Here is a 24,879-nt window from a genome sequence, read left to right on the forward strand (position 1 = left end):
CTTGGAGCTGTAAATTACCTGTTTCACACTTTGAGCTGACCACTGTCTTAGGTTCACAGGGAAGAAGAATATCTGTAAGACAGCTGGTCAAATGTACACTGCTAATCTTTGCCTAAAATTTAAATTAGATACCACTTGATTTACAATCTAGAGACAGGACATACTAATATCATTTTTTCAGTAACTAACTAATAACATTTTTTCAGTAACTAACATGAACACACCTACTGATTTACATAACAATAATCTGTTCTACAGGTTAATTGCATAGAGAGTTCTGGCATTTTAAAGTATTTTACTTACATTCCCTAATGCGTGAAGGTAAGCATGGTTCCTCAGAGCAGCACATGTCCGGAGAGCTTCTGCAGAACCAGTGTCACAGCAACATGTTCAAAGCAAATGTTACATATCTACATTTAAACTAAATGAATTGTGCTCAGAAGAGACAACTTCTCTCTACCTAGAACAAAGGGTGTACAAATTACGAGATCAAGTGTGGATATTGACAATAGTATTTGAAATTAGATGAGATTAATTCTGCCCAGAAATCCTACATATCATCTGTGTAAGTTATCAAACAAAGATGGCAACAAAGATGATGAAGGGAATGGAGCATCTCCCTTATGAGGAAAGGCTGAGGAAGCTGGGGCTCTGGAGCTTGGAGAAGAGGAGACTGAGGGGTGACCTCATTAATGTTTACAGATATATAAAGGGTGAGTGTCAGGAGGATGGAGCCAGGCTCTTCTCAGTGACAACCAATGATAGGACAAGGGGTAATGGGTGCAAACTGGAACACAAAAGGTTCCACTTACATTTGAGAAGAAACTTCTTCTCAGCTGGGGTGCCAGAGCCTGGCCCAGGCTGCCCAGGGGGGTTGTGGAGTCTCCTTCTCTGCAGACATTCAAACCCGCCTGGACACCTTCCTGTGGAACCTCATCTGGGTGTTCCTGCTCCGGCAGGGGGATTGGACTGGATGAGCTTTCGAGGTCCCTTCCAACCCCTGACATTCTGTGATTCTGTGAAACCATGAATATTACTTGGTACGGGTTTCATGCTCTACATGTAATTTCATACTACCTGAACCCACCATACGTAAATGCACAATCTTTATTTTTTTTTCCCCCTCCATAAAAAGGTGCGTACTACCAAGTCAATTAATACTTCCTCTTCAAGTAATTAATACTTGCACCTGACAAAAAGACTCTGGGGATACCTTATTTATGGCTCAGAAATACATTTTCATTATGACTGTTTCTATTACAATACCTCGTTTTTAAATCCGCAGTCCGTGCTACTTGGTTTTTAGTTGTCCTTCATTAAATTCTCTGCTTGATCTCCTTGCTGTTCTCCAAGGGAACTTCAGTCTTTTGACCTGGATTTGGCCCATCTTTGGCCCTTCGTAGTCTCCTAACCCTTAGCTATTTTATACCAAAAGACTGTGGCTGACATTAGCCAGTGTCAGCACGATTATTTTGTTTTAAAGAAAGATTGATGCCTCTACTTATAATGGAATTTGCACACAGTTAAACCGAATATATGATGCCTGTTTGCCAGCTTTTAATCCTTTTGATGTCAAAACGTGTAGCTGGGAAAATAAAGGATAATAAGATTTTTGGTTATAGCAGGACAAAGCCTGAAATTTCTGTGTCTGTATTTCAAGGCTTCTCCACATTTCCTGTATTCCCCTTTCTATTCAAGGATGACATTGATACTTAAGGTAAGATTACACAAATCTCATTTACTTACAGATTCTAACAAACAGATTTATTAAGACTGCAAACAAATCAGAATAACAAAACTAATACTTATAAACTTTTACTTTATAGACTTCTTTGTCTTCGCATTCTCTTTGTTTATCGTAATAATAGAACGTATTGTCCCTTCTCTGAAGTTTCTTAACAAATCCAGTTTCTGGCCAACGCTCTACCTATGAATAGAATAAAAAGGATATAGATTCACCTGAACATGCTCACATTGAGTGATGTTTGTGTATTACATTACAAAGAATATAGGGTTTACTTCCATGGGAGAACCTCGTTTGCATCTAAACATTACTTTGCTATTAATTTGCTGAGCTTTTAAAAAAAATTATTAAGAACAAGATGTCAGAAACCAGTTTTCTGGTCTATTTTAAAGAATTATGGTGATCAGAAAAGTCTAGAAATAAGGATCTAGTAATAGTTGATAAGTGGAGTAACTTAAAAAGTGGAGTAATCAAAGTTTTTTAAAAATACCTGATTTAGGAATAAAACATTGATGCTCTTCAGTTATTCAGTAATCCAAAAGGCTGAAAGATTCTACTTCTGTAAGACTGACACACACTTAAAGGTTTCTTTGAGATTCTTCTGACCATGATAAATGTGCTTTTCGTTAGCACTTCCATAAAAATAAAGTGAGCTCCATGTATGATAGTCTCAAAGACAGGAGGATCACTCCTGCAGGAAACCAGCACCATCCTGCTGCTCTTCTGTGTTCCACTATGTGAAGTTTTACACTAAAGGCTTGAGCACTTGTACATTCAACAGCTTTATGGCTTTAGTAGCTATTATATCTGCAGCTTGAATGCCTACTTCTGATTAAAATGAACCTTAAAAATCAGGTAATAAAGATCTTATTTCTCTTCCAGGCATGGCTGACCATAGGATGTCAAACTAGAATGCTCTCTAATTGGAAAGTCCCGGAAGTGGTAGTTTCATCAGTTAGCTCATTACTTTAGGCATACAGCTGAGTTATTTGCATTCTCTGTCTAAACAGAAGAGCCTTAATATTAATTCCACCTATATGATAATTGCATCATTAATAACAAGTGCATTATGGAAACATAATATGGAGTAAACAAGACATTTCAAAATGTGCAAGTTGAATCACTGCCAGACCCTGGCAAGTTTGAACAGAATACACGCTCATTTTGCACTGAGTAAGTGGTGTTCTTTAACTTTTATCAGTGTTTAATTGTCTATAGTTATGCACTGCTATAAATCTTAAACACACTGATCGTACTACTCTAATTACAGGATTTCATTTTCACAATTAAAGCAATTACACCACGGCCTTCACAGTGGTATCCAATCCCATGGCAAAATAATAAACTGTATCTTATTATGCACATCAATGCTTTACTGTTTTAAGTTAACTGGATGATGAGTGACTTTCTTAGGAACGTTCTGCTCTTTCTTACGCACACAGGAGGTTAAGATCTTTTAAAAGTGGATTTTTCATACTATATATGCTGCTTCGGAAGATAAACTTCAGAACTCTAATAAAGATATTAGTATGTTGTTTGCTCCATTAACTTCTTGTTGCTATTTTGTGTCTCAGGTAGCCACTGAATGTTTGGTCATTAGCCATTAGCTTATTTGATGTGCTGGAGAGCATTGCCATGAGCTGTAGCGAGCAGAGGACCAAGCCCTTGATGTTCTCACTTGAGAAATGCCTGTGTCACAGCTGCTTTACCACAGTTGACATCAAATATCTCTCCGGCAGGAAGTTTCAACAGAAGCCAAGTTTTGAGTGCACACTGAGTCTGATTGCGCTACCACGCAATTCCACTGTAAAACTGACATTGGTAGCAATGACACGGGACAGACTCCCTGGGCAATTAATGACTTTCCTGTCAGGTGTACTGGCAGAGTAATGGGGAAACTTCACAGAGAGCTCCTTCGATATATTCTTTTCCTCAAAACTGAATTATTCTTTTAGATAGCAGCTACATCTATTCAAAGAGATCTATAATGCTTCTAAATGCATAAGGGGGAAGAGAACCACAGGCTGGGTAGTGTTTCTATTTCACTTCTGTGAAGTAAGTTATTTTGTACCGTCAATAATAGCCCAAGAACTCATGTCAGATCTGGGAGAAATATAAAAACAGCAAAACAAAACAAAAAAACATATCAGAGATGAACCTAAATGAAATAAGTGGCACCTTCATCTTCATTAAATCGTTTAACAGGAGACAGAAGTTTAAAGTAATAACCCTTGCAGAGTTCTAAACCTTACCATATCAACTTGTTTCACTTGTTTATATTCAACCTCGTCTCTGTATCCAGCTTGCTGAAATCTGTAGAAGTTCTCTACATCTTCTGACCATTTTGTGGCATGATGTACAGATTTTGGATGGATGGCAGCTTTAGCTGTGGCTCCAGAATCTTCAGACTTTTTCCTGAAATGAGTGATTTTGTTAGGGACATATAGAAATGAAAAAGACAAAATTTTAAAACAAAGGAATTACAGACAGCACAATATTATATTTCCTTCAAACTCTGAGGTTAAAAAAGAAAGATGTTATAAGCAACTGGAATAAAATTAAATGTACTACTTGATCTCAAACAAACCCAACTTCCCTATAGTTCTATCTACACCTCTACACCTTGACTTAACGTACAGTGGAGATGACAAAGAAGAGATTTTAAGAAATAAATTGGATACAGAGGCAAGACACACAACCTACCAAAATTCATCCTGTTCAACCCTTGCCCCATCAAAATCTGCACTGACTGCCACTGACACCCTCCTCACACAAACCCCACTGCTGAAAAGTAGTGAAGAGGTTAATCAACTGCTAAACCTGAACAGAGCAGAACTGGGAAAAGATAAAACTCAAACTGGAAAGAAAAGGAAAAAAAAAAAAAAAGAATAAAATAAGAAATTTAAAAAACAAAAAAGTGGAGTCACTAGAAACTCACCAGGGAGGAATTTGAACTATATTTAAAAAAAATACAAAATATTTGACTTCCACCTTATATCTGAATTTCACTGCATTCGCTTTCCTAAGTGTATCTTATGCTGCTACTAAACCAGAACTCTGTGTTGCTTCTGCAAGCCAAACACACAGAACATTATGATGCCCAGCAGATACGATCACAAATAAGTCCTTTCCCAAGTTCTGTAATGTCTCCAAGCTTCAGCTTCATAATTAGGAATGTTTCTTCAAAGAAGGAAAGGAAGTTTCTGGATTTGGTGGTGAGAAGATGAACAGTTTCACTCCCTGCGGGGAGTTGCTGCCTCCAAATCTTGCACACAGAGTAAAATTTCCTTACTTAGCAGGTTCCTATATCAACCAAAAGCTTGAAAAGTTGAATGCTGATGTTTTATCAAATGCATAAATGCCCTGAAGTCTGTTAGAAAGGCAGAAAAGGGGAAAAATAATATTGCACCACAGCATACAAATATTTGGGAAAATGATGTCAAGAATTATTGTTATCATCATGTGTTGTCTAACTGTGTGAGAGGCGTCAGCACACAAAGAAAGAGCCTTTTATCTCTTACTGCATGCGCTTTATTATAGATCAATAAAAATATGCACAAGGGCTCCCTTCTGGCACAGTTCAGCCCTCCAACATCCTTTGACCAGGCTCTGTAGCATTTTGTAATTAAGGCAGATTTGCTAACAAAAAAGAAAAAGGTGATTTTCCCATTCAGTTATGAGGTGTCATATACAAATTAACATACTGAGCATATATCCTTATTATAAATCTTTAGCGTAGTCTTTGAGATACCTATCTCAACGTAACATTTTCTCCACCGCAAAGGACCCTTTTGTAGCCATTACAGAATTTTTCATACACTCTATGCTCACCTATATTTAATGAGAACTGTTGTCAATCTGGGACTTTAGACAGTCAATATTATTAGCAATAACCTTAAATCTTAATAAATGCTAAACTATAATGAATTTAAATGTCTTATCGTAACTTACATGTTACTAGTGTTAAGTACTTCTTTACAAGATGTGCTGAATTCATCTAATGAATGTGCTTCTTCAAGACATCTAGATGTACATGGCACTTCCTGAGTCACCATTAATTCAGATGGCCTGTCCACAGGCATTTCTGCTCAAAAATACATATATATAGGTCACATATTTAAAGTGCCAGCTTGATGACTTCGAATAACAAAAGCGCGATCCTGATATTTTTAGGCTGCTATTTAAGCCCTTTATAAATTGTACTCTTTGTCCATTGTGGTGCCTCTGAGTTCCAGGCATAGAGCCGGTTTCATTGTACAAAAGCATGAGATGAGCTGTACTCCAGCCTACAATTCAAGGAAAAGATAAAAGCATATACAGGCAGGTGAAAGAATGCGAGAGAATGGTAAGAAAATATTCAGCATAATGCTAATGTTTTTTATTCAAATGGAATTGTTGAACAGTGAAGTGGAGTTTGCTGAGACAACCATGTTCACCTACTCTTAATTTAGGGGAAATAGTGAATCTTTGTCTACCACTTTTTTGGCTTTGGGGAAGGTTTTCTAATGTCATTCATAGTACAATTTCTATAGAATTCTAACAAACCTGGGCTCGCATATGGCAGTTTCCTTAATGCTTATACAAGTTGTAAGGGGATATGGGACAAGCATGGCTGCTCCTCTAAGGGTGTCTGGTCAAGGACATTTTCCAAAGCAACAAGGGATGATCAGAAGTGGAGGAAGCCATAAACCAACAAATCTGACCAGTAAATTATGAGGGAGGTGGTGGTGAGAACCAAACCTGGTCAGTCACACTAATTGATGGGGGCATGTGGGAGTCTGAGAACGTTCTTTCCAGCAAGGTTATCTGATCTGGGACTTTGCCAATTGGGAAACTAAGGTGAAAAGGGGAAAACAGAAACAAAATACACAGACCTGACAAAACAAACATAGAGACCATGATGAGAAACAAACCTCACCACTCACATCAGTTGATGGGCTATCAAGAAACCACAGGAGCCACTTCCAGGAAGATCAGCCAGGACTTTGCAACTGATAAGACTGTGAAGCAGGGGACCCCAGAGTCAGAGAGTGTGGGAATTGATAGAGCTGTACAAACCCGAAAGGGAGGTGCAGGGGAAGGGGAGCAGGGAAGAATAAAGATAAAAATAGAGAGAAAGGAGTATAAAACAGGCTGGTTGCGTGTAAAACAGGGACAGTCAGGATGTTTACCTGGCTGAGCCTGGTGCCTGATCATCACAGTCTGTCCTGTCTTAAATCTTAACCATCGCTCTGGGTATTCTCACATGCCAACCTGTGTGTGTAGTGTGCATGCTGCAAGGACTAAGTGCCAGCCACCAGTGAGACCTGTGTGTGGAGTGAAGACTGGTGCCAGCTCCTGGAGTCAGACTGGGGATACGGGTGCCTTGCAGCCTGTGGTGTCAGCTGCTGGAGTGAATAGAGGTGTTTGACTTCCAGTCACTGGTGCAATAATGGTATGTCCCAAAAAATCAGCTACTGGGGGAGGGCAGGCACGAGTGAGGGCTCCATGCCAGTGGTTAGAACAGGAGTGTGGGTCTCAGCTGGTGCTGCCTGCTGCGGATGAAGGGTAAGTGTATCTTCCCTAGTTGAGCTGTACGTGGGGCATGTGTCTATATTTACTAGAAAACTTTAAAACTGGACTCACTGTTGAGTAGGGGGATCTTGGGTCCAGGGCAGGGGGGCCCATGTTGGTACTCCCAAGGGTACTTGTGAACACAGAGCACATGGTGGGTGGGTGTGTGAGTTCATCTTTGCTAGTGAGCACCAAGCTGGACTAGCAGGCAAGTAAGGAATCCATAAAGCAGGTAAGGGGCTGGGGATGCGTGCAGGGGTGTTGGGCAGACCAAGGAGCTGTGCTGATGCTCAAGGGATCCATAAACATGCACGTGCTTGTGAGCCTAGAGAGCATGTGTGCCTGTGCTATTGAACTTTTATTGCTACCAGCCAAAGAGAATGAAAGGGACTTGTCTGTGTTCATGTTTTATGTGAGTCCTGTGGGTAGGTACTGTTGCAGGTAATGCCTCACCTGTGGCTGTCTGTGTGACCAGCCATGTCTGTGATACGTACTCAGCTTTGTTACTCATTGACCCAGCAAACGGGGAAGTACCAGCTGCATCTCTCAGCCTGGGCAGAAGCCGGGCAGGAGAGGTCCTGGAAGCAGGTCCAAAGCAGCTGGAAGATGCACTTGCACTTCTTAGATCACACAAGTCAGCACTCACAGGACCTATTTGGAATCCTGGAATAAGCAAGAAGAGATTTCCAATGACTTCCATAGACTTTATGTGAAGTTTAACAAGGGCAAGTGCCAGATTTTGTACCCGGCACACAGTAACCCTGCCTGTACACACAGACTGGGGAACGAGATGCTGGAAAGCAGCTCCACAGAGAGGGATCTGGGAGTTCTGGGCAACAGCAGTTTGAACACGAGTCAACAGTGTCCCTGGCAGCCAAGAGGGCAACTGTGTCCTGGGTGCATCCAGCACAGCATGGCCAGCCGGGCAGGGAGGTGATTGTCCTGCTCTGCTCTGCGCTGGTGCGGCCTCACCTGCAGCACTGTGTGCAGGGCTGGGCACCACAGTGTAAAAAATACATGAAGCTACTGGAGAGTGTCCAGAAGAGCCTACAAGTTGGTGAAGGGTTTGGAGGTGAAGCCGTATGAGGAGTGGCTAAAGTCACTTGGTTTGTTCAGCCTGGAGGAGACTGAGGGGAGACCTCATGGCGGCTACAGCTTCCTCACAAGGGAGGAGGATGGGCAGGAGCTGAGCTCTTCTCTTTAGCAATCAATGACAGAACCCAAGGGAATGTCAGGAAGATGTGCCAGGGGAGGTTTAGGTTGGACATAAGGAAAAGGTTCTTCACCCAGAGGGTGCTGGACACTGGAACAGGCTCCCCAGGGAGGTGTCACGGCCCCAAGTCTGACAGTGTTGAAGAAGAGACTGGACAACACCCTCAGACACATGGTGTGAACTGTGGGGTTGTCCTGTGCAGGGACAGGAGTTGGACTCCATGATCCTTGTGGGTCCCTTCCAACTCAGGACATTCTGTGAGAGCTTCTTGCACTGCCAAGGTGCTCGGGCAGACATCTGGACCCCGCCCGAGCCTCCGCTGTGACGGAACCCCACCCCGCTCCCACAGCCACAGCCACAACGCGGCCACCCAGCCCTCAGACGGCCCACCTCAGTGCGAAGGCCGCAAAACGGGGCCTCTTCCCGGGCCGGCCGGTGAGACACAGCGGCCGAACGGCGCTGGTACCGAACGGCGCTGGTACCGAACGGCGCTGGTGCGGCTCCTCACGGCGCCAACGGCCGTCCCCCGGCGTTGCCAGGCAACCGCCCGCCTCTCTAAGACGCCGTTGCCGCCCCTGCCGCCGCGCGTCCGATCACAGAATCACAGAATGTCAGGGGCTGGAAGGGACCTCGAAAGCTCATCCAGTCCAATCCCCCCGCCGGAGCAGGAACACCCAGCTGAGGTTCCACAGGAAGGTGTCCAGGCGGGTTTGAATGTCTGCAGAGAAGGAGACTCCACAACCCCTCTGGGCAGCCTGGGCCAGGCTCTGGCACCCTCACTGCGAATAACTTTCTTCTCAAATGAAACCTCCTGTGTTCCAGTTTGTACCCATTACCCCTTGTCCTATCATTGGTTGTCACCGAGAAGAGCCTGGCTCCATCCTTGTGATACTCACTCTTTATATATTTAATTTATTATTATTTATTATTTATTTTATTATTATATATTATTTTACATATTTATTTCTCCTCTTCTCCAAGCTCAAGAGCCCCAGCTCCCTCAGCCTTTCCTCACACGGGAGATGCTCCACTCTCTTCATCATCTTTGTTGCTCTGCACTGGACTCTCTCCAGCAGTTCCCTGTCCTTCTTGATAGGCTTCTGATTGATAGATTGATAGATTGATAGATTGATAGAGAGATAGAGAGATAGACAGATAGAGATAGACAGACAGATAGATAGATAGATAGACAGATAGACAGACAGACAGACAGACAGACAGGCATATATACAGAGACAGGTAGATAGATAGACACATAGCTTCTGATAGGCTGATAGGCTGGCAGGAGGCGGGGCCGCTTCGGGATTGGCTGAGAGCCTGGGAGGCGGGGCTTTGGGGGAGCGTGGCGGAAGCGGCGCGTCATTCGCCGCCATGAGCCGGTTCGGGGGTCGCGTGCGCGAGTACCCATCCGTGTCCATCGACCGGTTCGACCGCGACAACCTGCGCGCGCGCGCCTACTTCCTGTCGCACTGCCACAAGGGTGAGCCCCGTCCCCATGGCAACCGCCCCCCCCCGCCCAGCTCTGTGTCCCCCGGTGACGGCCGTGCCCTGTCTCCCCAGATCACATGAAGGGGCTGCGGGCGCCCGCCCTGAAGAGGAGGCTGGAGGGCAGGTAGGAGCTGCCGGGCGGGGAGGGGGCGGGAGGGGCCGCCAGGGGCCGCCCCGCTGCGGCCTGGCCCCGGCGGCTGCGGGAGGGGTCAGGAGCCCTGAGGGGGGGCGGCTGGTTCTAAACAAAGCATGAGCGAAATAGGGTAAGGAAACTGCTGTGGAGCGTTGAGTCACAGAATGGGAATAAACTGGGTTGGAAGGGACCTTAGTATCATCTAGTTCAGCCCCATGCCATTGGCAGGGACACTGACTGGACCAGGTTGCTCAGAGCCCTGTCCAGCCTGGCCTGGAGCACTGCCAGGGATGGGGCATCCACAGCTTCTCTGGGCAGCCTGTACCACTGTCGTGCTACCCACATTGTAAAGAGTTTCTTCCTTATATCTAATCTAAATCTCTCGTTTCAGTTTAAAGCCATTACCCCTTGTCCTGTCACAACAGACCTTGATAAAAAACCTCTCCGATCTTTCTTACCGGTCCCTTTCAAGCATGGAAAGGCCGCAATAAGGTCTCCCTGGAGCGTCTCTTCTCCAGGCTGAACACCCCAACTCTCTCAGCCTGTCCTCCCAGCAGAGCTGGTCCAGCCTCGGATCATTTCTGTGGCTCCTCTGGCCCCTCTCCAACAGGTCCGTGTGTGTCCTGTGCTGAGGACCCCAGAGCTGGACCAGCACTGCAGGTGGGGTCTCACCAGAGTGGAGCAGAGAGGCAGAATCACCTCCCTGACCTGCTGCCCACGCTCCTTGTGATGCAGCCCAGGACACCATTGGCTTCTGGGCTGCAAGCGCACATTGCCGGCTCATGTCCGATCCCTCATCCACCAGCACCCCCAAGTCCTTCTCAGCAGGGCTGCTCTCAATCCCTCATCCCCAGCCTGGATTGATACTGGGGGTTGCCCTGACCCAGGTGCACTTGTCTTGTTAAGCTTGAGGAGGGTCTTTGCTGCTGTTATTCCCCGGGAGTGTGTTGGTGCATGGAGACAGCACTGTGAAGCACTGAGACAATGCTGTGAAGGAGGCCAGCTGTGCTCTGAGGTATGCAAGCAAGCAGGTAGCAGCAGTTTGAGCTCAGGAGACAGTTCTTTCCCTCTGGTCAGCACTTGTTAGACTTTGTCTGGAGTACTGAGTCCAGTCCTGGGCTGCACTGGACAAAAAGCGTCAGTGTTTTGTAGGAGGACAACCAAGCTGCTCAGGGACTGGAGCAGGTAATAAGTGAGGAGAGGCTGCAAGCCGGATGTCTTCAGCCTTAAGAGTAGGAAGCAAGCATGTATCGCTGTTTGCAGGTAGGGTTATAGAAGATGGAACCAGACTCTTCCTGGAGATGCACAACAAAAGGGAAAGGGACACCTTTTCTTTTTCACCATGAGAATGGTCAAACATGAGAATGGGCCCATTTATTAGAGGAGATGTTTCATCTTAAATGTGAGCAGAGAATCTCTCTTTGCTCGTCAGGTCTCTCTTTGTGCACAGTGCAAAAGCCGGAGCTTTACAGGGAGTATTTAGTGTTCTGCTGAACGTGAACTGTCCCAAATGCCTGTTCCAGGGAAAGCACATGCATCTGAAACAGACCTTGCTGGTTGGAGAAGCAAGCAAAGATACAAGTACATGTGACCATGTACCACACACTTTATTTATTTCTGCACAAAAATACACATGTATGGGCACATGTAGGTAAGTCTTTGGGTTTGCTGTGTTGAAGAAAATCCTCAGTAAGCTGGATAAATTCACCTTGATCCTAGTTCAGTTTGAGGCAAAACTGCTCTTGCAGGCTTACTGCTTTGCAGGTCTCTGCGGATGAGAGAGGGGTCTGGGCACGTTTTGATGTACTGGGTGGCAGGTGCTGATGTGTTGTTAGATTGTTCCCTGCCTCTGCTTAAAAAAACTGATTCATCTGTGTTTTTTGTCTCCTCACAGCTTGAATGTTAAATTATACTGCTCACCGGTAACTAAGGAACTACTGCTGACTAGCCGGAAATACAAGTTTTGGGAGAATCACATTGTGAGTTTTTGTTTATTTTTAAGTTACAACTTTCCAGACAGTGATTCTGGGGAAGAAGCAGCTTCCCCTCAGAAATGTCTACATGTTGGTGTTGATAAAGTGTTTCAGGGCTTAAGTACCTACATCAGTATGCCTTTCCTCATTGCTTGCTGTGTAGGTTTGGTTTATTGTTCTTTACACTTTAATCTTATTTTTCCCTCCACAAAGTTTATCCTTTTCTGTCAACTTCAGCTTTAAATGTCCTCCATCTCAACAATAATAATTTGTATTGCTCCTTCATTTCCTTATCTTGTTTGTGTCTCTTTGCTCCCATCCATATTTCTTTTCCCTTTTGCTTCATTTAAAGTCTCACACTGCTTGCAGTATGTATAATCTTTTAGTTATATTATTTCCTTTTTCATTTGGGAAAGTGGACTATCTCTAACATTAAAATGTACTTAATGAGTTCACTTGATTTCCACTGTTTGGAGCCAAAATTCAAGTGAGCAGTAGTCATGTACAGGTGTGACTTGTAGTTATTTCCTTCCCTTTGCAGATACAGGTTTTGAAACTGAACACGTGTCTTTTCACAACTGTATGTACACACATCATCATGTAGTGTAAGGATTTTGCTTTCTCCCCCAAACAAGTACAGGACAGTTTTCTAGTCAAGTGGAAGGTCAAGAAGGACTTCAGGCAAGCTGAAAGTGGTTTTTTTGGGGGGGAAATTACTGCTCAGTTTCCTTAAATAGGTTGTAAGTGTTGGTCTTAAGCTCCATATCCAAAGAAACTCACGAGTGGGACCTAGGAGGCAAGTCTGAGTGAAAGAAAAAAGAGAAGTAGGGGACTTTTCTGTTCAAGGTCCTTGTTTATTTGTGAAGCTGAGGGCGAAGATAATGAGCTTTATATGAGGCCTCGAGAAATTGAAAGGTTTAATGATTCTGCATTAACATGATTCAGGGCTCTGTAAAAAAGACTCTGGACATCCCTTAGGTGCTTTGATATTTGAAGGAGCACAGTGTGCGTATGTGTCATTTTTTTCTAAGCCTGTGATCTTGGACTGGCAAAAATAAGTGGGGTGGGCTTGTGATGACTTTTTTGTTGCTATGTTGTTTTGTTGGGGTTTGTTTGTTCCTTTTTTTTTTTTTTTTTAGCTTTTGTTTGTTTGCTTCCAGTATCCCTTGAGTTTAAAAGTTTTAGAAGAACAGATGCCTTGTGGGGAGATACCTATAAGCTGTTAGGAGTTCGTATGAGCAGTAAAAAGACAGCAGGGAGTGCTGGACCTGATATCCCTGTTTGAGAAATTACTAATCTGGGAAGAAATGCCAGAGGTACCAGTGGTACAGTCTACGATGAAGCACAATTAACACAAATCAACGTAATTAGAAGAATACATAGATCTTTGCAGCTGCTGCTCCCAGGTAATAGCATGAGCTGCACAGGCCCGTATCAATAGGTGCTGGATGTCTTGTTCACAAGCTTTGTCTTACAACAAATACGCTTTCTACTCATAGCATGACTGGGAAATGAATTAGCAGCTGCTTTCATATTCACTAGACTGAAAGAAGCAATATGATGTCAGCTTCCAGACAAGTGTTTTTACAATTTCCAGTCTGGCCTTTATTTGTACGTACGGCATGAGAGGCTCTTTGAATCGCTGCTGGCTTTGACATTTAAACTATCAAAGATGAGGGGAGAACTCTGCTGGAGATATTATAATTTATGCTTATGAGGCTAAACAGTGGCTGTCAGTGAAGAGTTCTTCAGGCAGTTTAGATCTAAAACTTGACAATTGTTTCACTGCATCAGGAAATTTGAGAATTGCTGAGAAATACTGAGCATGCAGAATTTAGATCTGCCTCATGAGTTTATTCAGCTTCATAAATTTTAGACGATAAAATTAGTATTGATGTTTAAAAAATCAGCTCTTGCCAATGGTTTGAATTCTTAGTATAAGATACTTTTTGGCACACGTATCTGTGTTTCGGAGCAAGCTCTGAGTTTGGTGGTGTGGTTTCTGGTGGAGAAGCCACATGTTACCACCTTTGTGTGAGTATCAGCTGAATGGATCTCATGGAGCTGCCCAGAACTTCGTGATGCTGTGTCTTGTGAATCCATTTAGTGAAAAATCCATCAGTGAAACCCAAGGTGCTGAGGAGACCACTTGGCCGATCAGCTGGAGGTTATACCTGAGGAGACCTTCCTTTCACTTTGGCTTTTTTGGGTGAGAGAATTTTATATAAATGTTGTCTGAAACAAAGGAGAGGAAAAAAAAGAACAAGAGGATGGGAGAGGAGCCCACACAGCCGTGCTAACCTTGCAAACAGCCACAGAGCATGTACATTGCAGGAGAAGATGGCAAAATAGGGGATGAACTGCAGTCTGTCGGTAATCACGTCTACACAAGCACAGAAATTCATGTTGCATGTGATTTGTGGCCTTGCTTCTGGTAATAGGAAATAGTGAGAAGTTGTGCTGCAGCACAGAGACCTGTCAGAGGAAGATCCACTTGTGTCATCTGGCACTGGGATGGCTTGGGCTTTGCAGTCATCCAAAACCAAGGTGTATGATCCAGCCAGAAAAAACAGAGCTGTTGCTGTTAGAATTACAAGATGTTCTAGCTTTTTTAGGCACGCACATCTTGATTTGGGTATCTCCATTTGATTTTTAGACAACTTTTAGAAAACCTTTTTTCCACTGGAAATGCAAATTCATCACTTTCTACAGGAAAATGGGCTTAACTTTACAGGCCTAGCATTAGCTGCAGTGGGTGCTAAAGATGTCTAGATAATGAACACTTAGCTATAAGTATGAAACAAAATGCTCAGCAAGTCCTGCAATACATGTATTCATTTTGCTGCAGGTTGCATTGGAAGTTGAAACTCCAACTCAGATTTCTTTAGTAGATGAAACATCTGGTGAGGTAAGTTGCACACACACACATAAAGATTCATATATTTGTAATGGGCAGTAATAATGTTTAAATGAGCATGGGAAATAGATCTTACCTGTAACATGCCAAGTGGTCAAGCTATTTTTGAAATGGATGTTCTCCTTCTCTCCAAGATATGCAGCCACATGAATTCTTCTTCCCTGCTTTGTTCCTATTATCATACCGTTTATTTGGTAATGTCTTTCCATGGTATTAGTGATTTCCAGCTTACCTCTCCTGAGATTTTTTTGTTTCACCTTGAATTTCGTGACTTATTTTAACAAGCCTCAAGTGCAGGACTTAAAGGTCTGGTAGAGCATCTCCAGGCAAAGCGTATTCCAGGATGTTTCCATGGTGCTTGTTGAGCAGGAACCGAGGATATAGGACTGTCTTCTGGCTGAGTGGCTTTCATGAGCACTGTACTATATTCAGTCATCTCTTCTGGCATGACAGGGTGGTTGTTGCTCTTCAGGGCTTGTTGGAATAGGAAGAGAGCGGTGTTAAATGCTGCAAGAAGCTGTGGGGAATAATTAATGTGTTGCTTTCGTTATGTCAATGAAAGTACTGGTAGTACTTACTAAGGTGTGAAAACAATGCTATCTCTTCCAGAAAGAAGATATAGAGGTGACACTTCTCCCAGCTGGTCACTGTCCAGGATCAGTCATGTAGGTCCTTTCAATATTCTAAATGTCTCTGCTGAGAAATTTGACCTACAGAGTTCTCACCAAGTACTGGATTATTTATGATTAGAAAAAGCCAGTGAATTTAAAATTCGTACTTGCAGATAATACTGTTGTGCAGGGCCCATCAGCTGTCGTCACGGTTGGAAACCACAAACCACTGTACTCTCTGGGATTTGTCCAGATACAAGTTGTTACCTTGGTGGGGCAAATTACTTTTCCCCATGTCTATGAATAACAACTTTCTTGATTGCAACTGTTAAAAATGACTTACAGAACTGTGATTAAAAAGAAATCATCAATTTCTTAAATACGACATTAAAAAGAAGGTGCCCGGCTTCCTGTTACAGACACCGAATAGATTCCTTTGACTGCAACAGGCAGCTGTGCTACCCTCCTGGAATCTGGGAGGCTTTTGTCTTCAACTCTGACCAGGCACAGGTTATTTCCCAGACATACTCAGTCTGAATTACTTGGTTTATCTGCAATTACTCTGGAACTAAATCGAGCCCAGTTTTTCTATGACATCATATGTTAGTCACATAGACTTCCCTATGCAAGGTAAAGAATTGACGCCTGGGATTTAATGCTTTATATTGTTGAGTTTGAACAAAGTGCTTGTGTTTGTAGGTTTTTGTTTGAAGGTGACAAAGGCACAGTGCTGTACACTGGGGATTTCAGGCTTGCAAAAGGAGAAGCAGCCAGAATGGAGCTTTTGCATTCAGGGACCAGGTGAGGCTTTAGCAATTCATGGGATTTAAAAAGAATAAAAGATCTCACAGGTGTGGATCATTCAGGAATAATGTACTCTTTTTTTTCCTTATTTTTTCTTCTGTATTAAATGTATTTGTGGTCAGGCAATACCGTAGTTACAAGCCCTTTTTCACTTGCTCTTTGTAGTAAAGGGGAAGAATTGTTTTGAAGAGAGAGGAAGATATGTATCTTAGTACTGTGATGTGCTGCTCACTCTGGTATCACGTTTCTCCCTTTCAGAGTAAAAGACATCCAGAGCGTTTATTTGGACACCACTTTTTGTGACCCCAAATTTTATCATATACCAAGCAGGGTAAGTCTAAATAAGCTGTGAGAAGAAAGGCCCTTAAAGCTGCTAATTAATTAACCACCCCTTTGTTAGGGAAGTCTTGCAAGGCAATGCCTTTCTGCGTTACCAAACCACATGGCTTTGGAAGTAGCTTCAAAGACGATTCACAACATTTTCTATGCTTTCAGGAGGAATGTTTAAATGGGATCTTAGAATTAGTGCGAAGCTGGACCTCGCTGACTCCCTATCATGTTGTGTGGCTGAACTGCAAAGCTGCTTACGGATATGAATATTTGTTTATAAACCTCAGTGAGGAACTTGGAATCAAGGTAACGTTTCTGTAATTGTTGCTTTAGAATAGATCCTCAGTAATGGTTGTGGCCAGTCACGGATCTGGAAGTGGCTGTTCAGAGGACTGTTGTATGTCAAAGATGTGCATACTGTCATTAACTACACTTAAAAAGCTGCAGTTGTGCTCAAAACGAGTTAACTAATTAATTTCAGTCTGGAACATCTGGGCTCTTCAGGAAGAAGTTAATCCTCATTCTTTCAAGCTCTGTGTTTAACTCTCCCTTTTATCTCATGAGCAATAAAAGCCTTCTCATTTACACATTACATTAATAGTTAGCAGATATATTCTGAGTTTGATGAATATTCAGCCCTCTTCAGCACAAGAGTTATGTTCTGCTTTTTCTAGACATCCAAGTTACTTTTGGCTAACACTTCTCTGCTTAGATGTTATTAGTGGGTAGTAATTGTTTAAATGTCTACCAGCATTTGTTGTGAGCAGAACTACATCTGTATAGCTGCTCCAGCTGCAGTTTGGCAAACATATTGGCCTAATTAAAGAGTAAACTCTGCCTTTCTCCAGGTGCACGTGAACAAACTAGATATGTTCAGAAACATGCCAGACATCCTCTACCACGTTACTACAGATCGACACACTCAGATTCACGCCTGTCGACATCCTCGGGTGTGTATCATTTTGCAAAGCCTCTGCTCACTCTTGCTGTGAAAGACTGGTTGTAGGTGCTAATGTTTTGGTCGTGTTGTGCTAATGAAGACTTGGAGCAAATGGTGGCTTAACAGAAAAAAGAGTGAGCGCTGTAGTTAGTGGGTTGAAATTTAAAACAAGAAAAGAAAAAAAAAAGGAAAAAAGAGAAAAATATATTAGTGTCGAGGGTTTAGATTGCAGGGTGACAGTAACACCGTGGCAGATGTATTGTTAACATCCTCTCCCCCACGCTTCCCCTTTTTGCCCCTTGCTCTCCCCCCTTCCCACTCAGGACAGGCGATCGGGAGGGAAAGAAGGACAGAGAGAAGAGAGTTGGAAAAACTAAAAATGTTTTACTAATGCTACTGATAAGAACAGAGAAAATAATACAAAATATACAAAACCAATCTTGAAAGTCTCAGCAACTGCAGAGCCAGCACCCAAAGTCCTGGACTGGACTCTGCAGCCAGCCGGAGCTGGATTCAGTCTCTCACTAGGCCTCAGTTCACAGGGACAACCAGGAAGGTCCTCTCCTAATGTTGGCCATAAGCAGAAGGGACAAAAAAAGGGACAAGATCCTCGTGATCTCCCACTTTTATATGAAGTATTCACGTGAATGGAATGTTATACACAGTTGGTCAGTTTCTTGGTCACCTGTTTCTCGTTGTCCCTCTTGTGAGATGTCCATCCATGCTTATCAATAACTTCGCATTCCATTGCTAGGCTTACCAAAACATGTATCTGGTTCTCCAAGAAAATGCAGTTAACATGAAAGCTTCAGCTGACAGGCAAATTCACTAAAAGAGAAACTTGTTTTTTAACAAAACCAGGACAATTAGCTGATCTAGGAATAGTTCAATTGTATTTGAAACTTGAAGAGTGTATTTTTAAATTAAGATGGACCAGCAGCAGATTAGATCAGTCAGGTATTATCGATTTAAATATATCAAAAGCAGCTCAGATGATGCCTCCTGCAGCCATGCACTGTGTGCTTGTAGTGTGAGGCCTTCCCTTTCCAGGATGTCTGTCAGGCTGAAGGCTCCAGCTCAGAGCAGCGCAGGTTGAACTGGAGATGGCACCTTGGGGCATCGGTTTCTAGGATTTGCTTTGTCAAGCTGCACTCTGGAAGCGAGACGTGACAAGAGAGTGTTTCAAAGGAGGTGGAAGCAAGATGAAAGCTTTGTCTGGCTAGATGCTGTGTTGCTCAGATTCTGGGGGAAAAAAAGGTCAGAATTACACTTCATTTTATGTTGCATTTGACAGGACGAGGAGTACTTGCGAGGGAACAGGCTGCCCTGTGGGATGACTTGCCAAAATGGAACTCCCTTGCACATAATCAGCATCAAACCCTCCACTATGTGGTTTGGAGAAAGGATCAAGAGAACCAACGTAATAGTGAGGTGAGCATCTGGGCTGTGCAGAATCCTGTTGTTTCAAGTGTGAATCTTGCCTGATGCTGCTATAAATGAATCTCAAAATGGACTTTTTAAGAGTAGGTTGTGCTTGCCTGTTGACGGGGCATGAAGAGCCGTAACCTAATTTTTGTGCCTGCTCCTTTTTTTTTAGGACTGGGGAGACGACATACAGAGCTTGTTTCTCTTTCCACTCTTCGTACAGTGAGGTTTGTATACTTGTAGTACTAAGTCTACATTGATAGAAAAAATTAAAGGAGTTTTGATTATTTTGGAGTGGATGACATGACTTATCACAATTGAAAAAAATCTTTTCAGTAATAAGACATAAGGGGATAGGAAGTTCTGGATGCTGAAGACAGAGAAGTCTGTTTTAATATAGCTGCAGCAGAACATGTCAAAGTAGGGCAGGATCACAAGGTCATTTTTTATTCTTTCTTCTCAAAGAATTGGTCACTGCTACAGTTGTTTTGACTGCCTTTCTATTTTAGATCACCGTGTAACTACACAATGCTGAAAGCTTTGGATTTTAGTTTTCACTACATTGTTTATCTGCTGTGACTCAGTTTTGGGTGGGTTTGCCTTCTTTTCCCTGCCCACACACTTAAACAGAATTTTCTCCCATCATAGCTGCTGCTGTTACTCCTCTTTCTATGTTAAAGTCTAAATAAAAATTGGTCATGGCAGCATCCTGTCCAGAATCACACACTTTAATTTAGTGACTCGATCCAGTTCTTAAAATACTTCCCTCTCCTAAGAAACTGAACTGGATCAGTGCTAACAACCTGTACCAAAGCCTCACACGTAAAACATGGAGCTTGTTCAGAGCCCTAGGAAGGCAGTCCTGTTTTTAAGATCCTGGTTAAGTTTTAATTTGCTCTGCCATACAGAATTTTAAATGGAGGTACTAGGATAGGCAGAATGTTGGGGGGTAATAGACTCGTACCTCCGCATGGAAAAGCAGATGGGTCCTCCTGGTCTGTGTTTTCAGTGCTCGGCGCTGGTAAAGCCTCAGCTGGAGTGGCGTGCCCCTAACTGGACACAATTCTTCAAGACAGTGTCTGGAAAGCATCTAGAAATCAACAGAGTAAGGCTTGGAAAAAGTGACGTGTTTTGTGATAAAGGGTTTTTGTAGTGGACTGAAGGAAGAGTTTAGGGGAAGTCTTTGAGGAAGAAAATACCTGATCTGCACAACTAAGGACTTGACATCCAGGAAGAAAAACACAGGTCTGAAAAGTTGTAGAGCGGTAAGGACAGGGAAGCACTGGATCACATTCCCTAGGAATGGGTCGCCTTTCTGTCAGAGACAGTGATGCTCCGTGTAGTGTTGGTAAATGTGAGGTGATTAGGTGAGACAGAGTTCTCCGCATCGTTTCAGACCTGTTTTCTTATTACAGAGCTGTCCACTTTGATTGAGTTTGGCTCATGGGTCACGCTGGTCTTTACATGAGACAACTGGTAGTGCTTGTTGTGGGTGTGCTCTGATCAGTGCTGCCATGCAGTGCAATTATTAACTTGGTGTAAGTTAAACCGCTGCTTCTTTTCTTCAATTTAGATCAAAGATTTCCTGAGCTATATCCGTCCCGTGAATGTGTATCCCAATGTACCGCCAGTGGGTGGGACAGAGGACAAAGTTATGGAAATGTAAGTGACAAGTGGCTGCTGAATGGAGGTGTCCCTCCTGCATCCCAGCCTCTCGAGCAGCCCACTGCCTTTTGCTTTACTTGTCCGATAGTTCAGATTTCTTTTTTCCCATATTCAGTGCTGCAAACTTCAGCTTTCTGAAGAACTTTTGTATGTTGTGCTAAGTCTGAGGGTTTGTATTCCACACACTACTTCTGTTTCTGTATAGAGGCTTTTCTGCTGTTAAACTCTATCTGAATATACCTTTATCTCACTTTATTCTGTGACCTATTTCTATTTGTCATTGCTACTTCTTGGAAGTTTCTTTTAAAGAGGGTTTCTCTGGGGACTTGAACTCCTCAGCTCTGCACAGCATCACAGAGGCCTCTGTACTCTTGTGCTGTTACAGATGTTGGCAGCTTAGAAAGCGCAGGAGAGCAACGGTGTCACTCGGTCTGAATAAAATGAGGACTTGATTCTTTGTTCCTTTTACTTGTCCCCCTTAAAAAGGAGACACCTTACAGTTATTGAATAAAACTGCAGAGTTTGAACACTTCCATCTTGTCTTCTCTAAGCAAGGCACTAAAAATGTACATGTTTTAAGTTAAACATATAGAAATGACAGATTCCTACCTTTAAACTCACCAAGGAATTAAGCACTTTTCCCTACCTATTGCTGCCTTCAACAATTCCACTGCAGTGCCTGTGAAAGGCATGAAACAGTGTACTTAGCAGATACCTTCAGGAACTTCATCTGAGTTACAAAAATTAATTGCTTCTCTTATTGACCTCAGATTAAAGCCATTATGCAGGTCGTACAGGAGAAACTTGGAACCCAGGTACAAGCCCTTAGGAACACTGAAGAGAGTCCACAAGAGAGAGTTATCTGACACAGGTAAAGATTCTGCTGCTGCTACTTGGCTTTAAATGAAAGTCTGAGACCAAGCAGAGGTGCCAAAAGCCACAGTGTTCACTGTAGTCTGTCTGTTCAAAGGGACATTTAGAAAGAAGAAATAGAAATTAAATTAACTTAGGTTTTAGGAGGGTGAGAGAGCACTTGTTTGCAGTCTTAAAATGTACTTAACCCTTTAAGTTTCTGGAAGAATCCAATTTGAGAGTCCTAGACCATCCCTAGTAAAGCTGATCATAATGCAGCTTTACTTGCATCACCTCCTGTGTTGTGGGGGACAGAGTGGTGTATCAGTGCAATCGCTCCTCTTCTTTGTCTCAAACTGCTGGCTTTTCAGCACACAGTAGCTTTTTTAAAATTTATGATGCTAAATGGATGCTTGTACATAGCCTCTGGAAAGCCACTTAGGCACTAGAAGACAACGTCGGGCCTGATGCTTTCTCTTTGGCTATTTCTGAAGTGTCAAGTGTGCGAGGGTGATGTAGTCCTGGCAAAAAAAGTCAGAGGTCACAATAACTGTGTCTGTCAGTGCTACGTCTGATCTGCTGTAGGTGACACGGGGGATGACAACTGGCAGTGTCCCTGGCAGGCACCGTGCTGGACCACGCAAAGCAAACACTGTCAATAAGGTCCTGCTAAGTCTGCGTCTGGGTTAAACAGCTTTTTTTCTCTCTTCCTACTAAATGTTTTTTTATTAAAACTTTGCTCTCAATAGAATTTTATCAGGGATCTGGACTTCTGTAAAGTCTTTTGATTATCCTGTTCTTTTCTTGACAGATGAAGATGATCTCTTCGATTCAGAATTAACTTCTGCAAGGCCTAAGATTCCAAAACTGCAGAGAGAAGAGAGCAGGCCCCCCAACACAGGACATTCTGAAAATGCTGAAGAAAACATTAATGAGAGCACAGAAAGTTACAAAGCGACCGCAGCTAACACCTCCCTCAAGGTAGACTTCATGGACTGTGAGGAATCAAATGATGACGATGATAACGACGAAGAAGAAGAATCTGAAATTAATACAGTTGAAGATTTTTCCCATGAGCCAGATGCCACTTGCACATCAAATTTCAACAGAATAATGAGCGACCAACAGGATGGTGACATCCCTTGCTGGGATGCATTTTTTAAGTGTAACAAACTAGAAGAAAGCTCTGAAAACGAGGACAACTTCCCGTCTTCAGCAGATGCTGGTGGGTCCCAGCCACTCTTCAGCGATTCGGATGGAGTGAGTGATTCAACACACATCTCCTCCCAAAATTCTTCTCAGTCGACACACATATCTGAGCAGGGGAGCCAGGGCTGGGACAGCCAAATGGACACGGTGCTCATCACCTCCCAAGAGAGAAACGCCTTGGACTGGAGCTGCTTGGGCAGAGGTGGGAGCAGAGCAGTTGCTTCTGTCCCACAGGAGGCTGCCAAAGACACTCAACCTGACAACAGCAGGTGGAAGCCACTGAGCCAAGACAGATCTTGTGCCTATGATGGTGCCCATGACTTGAAAAGCAAAGACACTGGGGATGTAGAAGCTGGGGCTGCTCACGTTCAAGATGTGCTGGTGGAAATAAGTGACAACCCCAGGACTCCTGATCTAGAACTGAGGAGGGACTCTCAGAGCTCCTCTGACTTTGAAATTCCCTCAACTCCTGATGCCGAAGTGCCTCAGCCAGACAAACTGCACAGTTTATATAAGAAGCTGGCAGCAGGTGAAAGCATTCTCAAGGAGAAAAAAGTCTCCTGAACATAAGTATAGCTGATTACATTACAATGACAAATACTTGAATTTGTTTATTAAGCCTAGAATTATTTTTAGTGCCAATTACTATCTGCAGCTATTCCTGTGTTTTTTTCAGAACTGTGTTATTGTCAGAATGAGGAATTCGCAGCCTGTGTAACTTCACTCTTCCTTCTATGAAATACTGAGAAGTAATTACTCCTAGGAGGAACTGTAAAAGCCTTTTGCTTCCCAGGGTTCAGTTCCCCAGGACAAAAAAATTGGACCACAACAAAACTAAGGGTAAAACACTAAATGAAATTTAGTGTTTGTTTATCATGAGCTCTAGGAGTTTGTCTTTGAGATACATATACATATATATATACATATATATGTGATTTCAGGTTTTAATGAAATATCACATTTTTATCTGCAGGGAGAGACATGATATCTTTCATTTCAGCCATGCAAACAATGCAGTAGTTGCACTTCAACATTAATCCTGAGTTTCCACTGCAGTTGTTTTAAATACAACTGCAGAAGATATTGGAGAATCATGGAGAAATTTTTATTAAAAAAACCCAAAACCCATTGTTCTTTTCAAGCAGTCTCTCTTTACACTGAGCAAGTGTCATCATCCGATTTTAACTCCCGAATGAGGTACTATACACCACTGTCTTGTGGTTTGTATCTAACTCATTGCAAACAGCTTTTCATCAATTCCTCTGTGTTTTGGTTTGTTCTGAATTGTTTTTCAGAACAACTTACTTAAAAATAAAATCCTGTGGTGTGTGTGTTCTAAAGCCCCCAGCTTTACTAAACTCTTTGCCAAAATTCTTAGCTTCTTAAATGGAAATGTAATTCAGGTTTTTGTTAAACTGCAGTGCCTACAAAAGTGCCAAAACAGCAGAAGTCATCTAAAAATCTGAGGTTTCCCATCCAGGTGGTCTTAAGTCCCCAAAAATGAATCAGACTTTGAGTGTGACAGCTCTCCCCCTGCCCATGTCTCCTGTCTTTCTGCCATCTTCAGCAACACATGAATATGAAACCAGGCAGCATTCTACTAGTGGCAACAGTGGTAGGAGAGGGAAAGAAGAAGAAAAATTGCCATAATCTACATATGGTTTTAAGGATATCCGTGTTTCTCCACTGTTACTGTGCCCTCTCCATTCCTGGGGTTTGTCAATATAATTTTCAACTGTGGCCTATCAATATTTTTTTTTGGCAAGCTTGAGTGAGTGAAACTGCTGTTGTAACTACCTCTGGGAATAAAAAACAGAGCAGAAGTTCTTCTGTTGGCTTGTTTCCTTAACTGTGCTATATATATTCATTCAGGGCTGCGTCTACAGTGTGCTTAAATATACAGGAACCCTGTCTGCTTTAGACAAGTCAAGAGTGTGAATTTATACCAGTTCTTATCAGCCGTAAACTGAATAGGAAACACACGACTTCCTCATGATCGCTCTGCTACGGTCTTTACAGTGC

At 42.9% G+C, this 24,879-nt stretch overlaps 2 protein-coding genes across 3 annotated transcripts; one reads left to right on the forward strand and one right to left on the reverse strand.

Moving 5' to 3' along the window:
• Positions 1-1,782: 1,782 nt before the first annotated feature.
• Positions 1,783-5,822, reverse strand: MEIG1 (meiosis/spermiogenesis associated 1). Its single transcript, XM_065829301.2, has 3 exons — positions 5,696-5,822; positions 3,997-4,159; positions 1,783-1,927 (listed from the first exon to the last, which is right to left on the reverse strand). Exons 1-3 carry the CDS (start codon positions 5,797-5,799, stop codon positions 1,799-1,801), a joined length of 396 nt encoding a protein of 131 aa, XP_065685373.2. The 5' UTR covers positions 5,800-5,822; the 3' UTR covers positions 1,783-1,798.
• Positions 5,823-6,921: 1,099 nt separating this feature from the next.
• On the forward strand, positions 6,922-24,680 carry DCLRE1C (DNA cross-link repair 1C). 2 transcript variants are annotated; one of them, XM_065843272.2, is made up of 14 exons: positions 9,852-9,990; positions 10,071-10,122; positions 12,026-12,110; positions 14,953-15,012; positions 15,631-15,686; positions 16,332-16,433; positions 16,695-16,767; positions 16,932-17,072; positions 17,615-17,716; positions 19,001-19,137; positions 19,304-19,358; positions 20,705-20,793; positions 21,567-21,667; positions 22,460-24,680. In XM_065843272.2, the coding sequence occupies exons 1-14, from the start codon at positions 9,882-9,884 to the stop codon at positions 23,419-23,421; spliced, it is 2,124 nt and encodes a 707-aa protein (XP_065699344.1). In that variant the 5' UTR covers positions 9,852-9,881; the 3' UTR covers positions 23,422-24,680. The 2 variants fall into 2 exon arrangements, with proteins under 2 accessions (XP_071659607.1, XP_065699344.1); XM_071803506.1 differs by lacking the exons at positions 9,852-9,990; positions 10,071-10,122 and adding an exon at positions 6,922-7,178 and having other exon boundaries at positions 12,026-14,313.
• Positions 24,681-24,879: the final 199 nt, after the last annotated feature.

Source organism: Patagioenas fasciata, chromosome 1 (assembly GCF_037038585.1).
Source record: "Patagioenas fasciata isolate bPatFas1 chromosome 1, bPatFas1.hap1, whole genome shotgun sequence".
NCBI classification, from domain to species: Eukaryota; Metazoa; Chordata; class Aves; order Columbiformes; family Columbidae; genus Patagioenas; species Patagioenas fasciata.